This window comes from Bidens hawaiensis, unplaced genomic scaffold, assembly GCF_021521415.1.
Source record: "Bidens hawaiensis isolate Kalapana, Puna unplaced genomic scaffold, B.hawaiensis_p1.1 tig00042779_1, whole genome shotgun sequence".
Taxonomy (NCBI): Eukaryota; Viridiplantae; Streptophyta; class Magnoliopsida; order Asterales; family Asteraceae; genus Bidens; species Bidens hawaiensis.
The window spans coordinates 73,493-79,090 of record NW_027497569.1 but is presented as its reverse complement, the minus strand read 5'-3'; the positions used below and the strand labels follow the sequence as shown (position 1 = coordinate 79,090).

Sequence of the window (5,598 nt, the reverse complement as noted above, 5' to 3'; positions counted from 1 at the left end):
TTAGAAAGACATGTGAATATAATTTTTTATATTATGTTTTCTTTTAAACTTAAAAGTTTTCTCATGAAAACAGTCAACCAGTTTAATTTATTAGACAAAACACGTATTCATTCTTAAATACACATATGTTACACATGTCAAACCCTTATGATCCTCTTCTTTTTGAATTACGGGTCAACCCAAAAACCAGCCCGAACACATCTATAATACAATAAACCCGTAAATCTCATATCAGATTCACAAATAAGTAAAATAAAAATCTTTATAAAGGTAAAATAATTTTGGTTCGTATAAAAGCAAACCTAAACCTTTAATTAATTTTTTTGATTTGCAATTATACGACGGGTATCCTGTTTTGATAAGGGGCTTCAAGAAGCCATCGAAGATATTGTTGTATGTGGAGGCCCGTTCTTTGGTGATCTTCAGTGGCGACTTCCATCTTTACCGATGCGCTATCGGCTCATGATGTTGGAGTTTACGCTTTTGTAGCGTCGAGGGCTCAGTCTTGGAAGCTACAGAATCACATCTTAAGGAATAGCGGAGTTGTCGACCTGGACTCAGACTACGTGCAGGCCCTGGAACGCCTAAATGGCGCTCTCCCAGACTTTGACATTGGCGGTTTCTCTAAAAAGGACACCGCCCCCACCAAAGCCTCAAAAAACTTTGGCGAATGCCCTTTTTGGCAAAATTGCTCAGAGCTTGGGAGAAGTTTTTGGATTGTCCCCCCGACAGAAGGCGGTTATTGAATGCTTACAAGGTCCTCATGCCCAAGATTTTCTGACCGTTATCCCGATTGATGACTTGGGCCAAAGCATGTCTGCGGTCGAGTATAGGGCCATTCTTAAGTACCGTTTGATAGTCTCAATATACCCAGAAGACGAAACATGTCCGATCTGCCGTAAGGCTTGCCTGGATAAATTCGGAGAGCATGCGGTTCATTGCAAAGAGATGCCTGGGTTCAAATACCGACATGATTGGGCGCGAGACGTTCTTTGGGACATCTTAAGGCAAGCTGGGATATCAGCTAAAAAGGAAGCCCCCGTAAACTTCCTTACAGACCCCACGGAAGGGAGATCCACTCTACGACCGGCAGATTTGCTCGTCTTTGGTTGGTCCGGGGGAAAACACGCTTGTGTTGACCTCACAGGGGTATCTCCTTTAGCTGGTTTGAGGGATAATGGGTTTGTAGCTGGGCAAGCAATGAAAAGGGCTGAAACGAAGAAGGTGGAGAAACATGCTAAAGCCTGCTAATAGAACCAACATGTTTTTCCCTCTGGCTTTTGATACCTTTGGCTCCTTGGCACCGGAAGCTATCCGTTTCCTAACCAGGGTCCAACGGGTTGTGCATAGCAATGTGTCGACTCCAAAGGGCAGGGGTATGTCTTTAATAGGTTAGGGTTTGCAATTCAGAAAGAGGTGGCGACGCAGCTTGTTGCCCGCCTACCTGCTATGTTGATGTAACATCTATGTTTCTTAATAAAATTCACTTGAAGTTAAAAAAAATAAAATTATACGACCATAATAATAATAATAATAACCAAGTCTCCTCTGTACTCGTCTGTACTACAGATTCCTTAAAACAATAAAACGAATGGTCCTCCTTCAATCAATTTCCTTCCACCATTATTGATTTTTCCAATCTCTGATTCCAACTTACACACTCAACTCCATCGACTGTTCCAATTTTAGGGTTTCTTAAAGGTAATTATTGCAGTTATATTCGTCTTAATCGCATACGTTGGTGTTCTTTCAATCACTTAGCCTTTGATCAAAATTGTTGTGGGTTTATCGATCACTCTTTGATTTATGCAAACCCCATATGAATTTTTTGTGGGTTGAAATATCTGGTGAGAATTATTGTGATTTTAGGGTTTTGAATATATTCTTGAAATTGGCATACTTTTGTGAAGATTCTTTATGTTTTTAATCGACTGCTGTCTGATACGATGATAATGATTGATTGATTGTATGCTAATTGTTTAGAGAAGCTTAATCATCAGTTAGGGTTTACATGCATTCAACGTCAAAGATTCAATTAGTGTTGTAGAACTCGCTAGGTGCTACTCAGGTGGTTGGGTATCCACTAGCGATTAATAGGATTTGTATTTCATATTTAATTTTTCAAATTTATGTATCATAAATTTTTTTCAAAGTTTAATACATAATAATACTTTTAAGTATAAGTATAAATTTACATGTATGTTAAATATTTTGACCAATTTTGATGGTTTTTGACTCCTGGCTTTGACCCACTACCGGTTTTTAGGTCCGATTAGCTGAATCAGCAATTTTCAAATTGGTAGCATACCGATTAGTGATTAATCGGTGACTAATCGTGAATATTACTACACTGGATATAATCTTTGACCGAATTGTTGAACTCGTTAGAATCTTTTTTCTGAAACAGGAAGAAGTTAGGTTAAAACGTGGCAAATGGGCTGATGCTTTTAACCGATTCATAACCGAACTCATTGAATTCAGTATCAAAGCAGGCACTTTTAGGTGACAATGGAGGACGGTGAACTTGATTTCTCAAACAATGATATGTTTACTGATGCAAATATGGGTGGTGATATCCCGAGCAATGATTCACTTGATAGCTTCTTTGATGATATTTTCAAGGACTCGCATGCATGTACTCATACCCATACATGTAACCCACCGGGCCCCGATTCCTCGCACACGCACACCTGTTACCATGTGCACACCAAAATTGTGCCTGCTATGAGTGGTGATGATGACAAAACTCCAACTGATGACACTGCTGAGTCAGCAGACAAAAAGGGGAAGAAACGGCCGTTAGGTAACCGTGAAGCGGTAAGAAAGTATCGTGAGAAAAAGAAAGCACGTGCTGCGTCTTTAGAGGATGAAGTTGTTCGATTGAGAGCGTTGAATCAACAGTTAATGAAGAGGATTCAGAGTCAAGCTGGGTTAGAAGCTGAGGTCGCAAGATTGAAGTGTTTGCTTGTGGATATTAGAGGGAGAATTGAAGGGGAAATTGGTACTTTTCCTTACCAGAAGCAACCGCCAGCTCAGCATAACATTGGTAACGCTAATTTGACAGGTGGGTATGTGATGAATCCGTGTAATATGCAGTGTGGGGATCAAGTTTATTGTCTTCATCCCGAGGTAGATGGGAAAAATGGTGAAAATGCATCGATACATGATCCGGTTACTAATGGCTGTGAGTTTGAGAATCTCCAATGTTTGGGGAACCAAAATGCTTTGCTTAACGAGTTTCCGGGCTGCACAACTGATGATGGTTTTCTTGTTGCCAATCAATCGGGTGGAAGGTCTAAAAGAAAAGGTAAACAATAGTAATCGCTTATTACTTTACGTTAGTTAATATGGTTTCTTTTCAGATTACTTAAAAGTTTTTAACGAGTATTATGTCTTTTAAGTTGACATCTTGATAGTATAAATTATAAAACCTTTTGCATCTTATTGGAGTAGAAATCTGATGGTTAGTTTTGTTTACATATCAGAATTTTTTTATTCCAACTTTTATGTAAACTCTGTTTTGCTGTTAAATTTTTATGCAAAAAGAAAAGCTCTGATTAAATCTGTTATATAAAACTAAATTAACCCTCTTTAACTAAAATTCTTCAGATTTTTAATGTTCTTCTTGGGTTATTGTGTCATTGAAGTTGGCTTTTCCCCCACTTATTTTTCAATCTCCAATTAGAGTATATTGGATTTGGTGCACAAAGCTTCTCTGTTTGTCATTATTAGAGGGCATTTATAGTTAAAAACATTTCTACTATTGCTATCTAGTAGTGATGCAATAAAAGAATCTACTGGGGTGAAAATAAGTAATATTTATCAGTAACAATTGCAACTTGAATTTGGAAATTATTTATGTTGACGTTGTAATTGTTAGAAAGGTAAAACTTTACAAACACTTTCTTGCACATTTGGAATACGGTGGCCCTAGTTAAGGGGTGTTTGTAAACCGTTGAAGACGCTCAAACTGAAGCACATCGTTTGACTTAGCCGCTTTAAGATTTATACGGTTCGATCCACTGTTTGGCTCACAGTTTGGAACTTGGAACTGCAGTTTAACCTTTATTATTTATTTATTCTGCCCTTTTGGAATATATAATTATGTATGTATAATACCCAAGAGCAATCTCTTATCATTTTTAAAAACTTTAATACTAACAGATGAGTTTCAAAATTAATGTTTGGAACAGCCAAAACAAACCGGTTAGGCGAGCCCAGCCGGTTTGGTTTGCCTTTTCTTGGAAACTAGGCGCTTTGGTTTAGAATTACTGACTACTATTTAGACGTATTTTTTTGTTATTATCCTTGACAACTTGTCGTTTTGTTCTACCACAGGTTCTCGTGTAGCAACATCTAAATGATCTGGGAACTCGGTTGAAGCACATATAGTGGCTTGATGTATGATATTTGACGAGCAAACTTTTATTAACCTGCGCTCCAGTTTTTTGAATGCTACTTATCGTATCGGTTGACTTTTGAGAGTAAACATTATTTTTTGTTCTGTTTAGGCTTGAAGAAATGCTTCTTGATGTTTGTTCTTTAATAATATTGTGTTGGGATCTGAATGATGAGGAAGGTTTTTATGAAGTTGAGATGATCAATTTTTTTCTGTCATTGGATTATTGAACTAAAATATTTGGACTGTTGATGTGACCCGGGTCTCATGTGTTCAGTTCATCTACACTTGGTCAAAGGCTGAAGCTTTATTAACAGGTTGAAGATTTAGCCTTAGGGGTCATTTGACTGACTATAAGCAAAGAGGAGGTGGTTTTCTCCATTAAGTCACATAATATTCGATTATTCTGTTTTTTTAAATAGCATATTAATTTCACGTCCGGTTTCTATAACAATCAATTCGTCTATTTAAGCTGCTAAATTTAAAAGTTGTATTTAAAATAAATAAGTTGTATTTTAATATGAATTATGTACTTATTTGTTAATAATTATAAATTTTCATGATATTAGTTGTACTTAAAAATTAAAAAAATGTTATCAAGTTGTATTAGTGAACTTATGTTTAAGATAATTTTGAGACAATTCCCAAGCATGTAATCTTGTCGCTTAGAACTTTTATTAGACTTACTACCTTTTTTTTAACATCAAAATTTTTTTATCTAAAATTTCTCTAACCTGGCACTTGCAAAAATTTGCCTAAAATCAATATTTCATTTGACATTGAACGGACAAGATTATAACCTTGCACTCGTTTAGAAGTACATTTAAATTAAACAAACAAGATTATAATTAGTTTTTCTCGGGTAACATATTGTCCACATATGACTAATGGATGAGGAATCTTTTCTTATATTGATAAAGCAAACGGATTCATTAGTAACACCGGCCCAATGATTCGGGTTGGGCAATCAGCATGCAAAATCAGGTACCCAGATGTGAAACATATATATTTGATTGTTTTGTATGGATGCCACAAACTTGAGAAATGGAGATTAAAAGAAAAACAGGCGAGATGTGTATACTCCACATAATTGAGATCTACCAGAAGAGGAGGCACCGATTACAAGCTGGTTGGGTTTACTTCTCAAATTGATCTTCAAAAACAAGAATTAGAAAGGGGATAATTATCATCTAACATCG

At 36.5% G+C, this 5,598-nt stretch overlaps 1 protein-coding gene across 2 annotated transcripts; it reads left to right on the top strand.

The window, feature by feature from the left end:
• Positions 1–1,539: 1,539 nt before the first annotated feature.
• LOC143593779 (basic leucine zipper 23-like) lies at positions 1,540–4,571 on the top strand. 2 transcript variants are annotated; one of them, XM_077073292.1, is made up of 3 exons: positions 1,540–1,701; positions 2,408–3,307; positions 4,339–4,571. In XM_077073292.1, the coding sequence occupies exons 2-3, from the start codon at positions 2,509–2,511 to the stop codon at positions 4,362–4,364; spliced, it is 825 nt and encodes a 274-aa protein (XP_076929407.1). In that variant the 5' UTR covers positions 1,540–1,701; positions 2,408–2,508; the 3' UTR covers positions 4,365–4,571. The 2 variants fall into 2 exon arrangements, with proteins under 2 accessions (XP_076929407.1, XP_076929408.1); XM_077073293.1 differs by having other exon boundaries at positions 1,547–1,701; positions 2,415–3,307.
• The last annotated feature ends 1,027 nt before the right edge of the window (positions 4,572–5,598 follow it).

Coding starts and splice junctions, on each gene's coding strand:
- LOC143593779 (XM_077073292.1), top strand. CDS start 2,509: ATGGAGGACGGTGAACTTGATTTCTCAAACAATGATATGTTTACTGAT. Junction 3,308..4,338: donor TGGAAGGTCTAAAAGAAAAG/GTAAACAATAGT, acceptor GTTCTACCACAG/GTTCTCGTGTAGCAACATCT.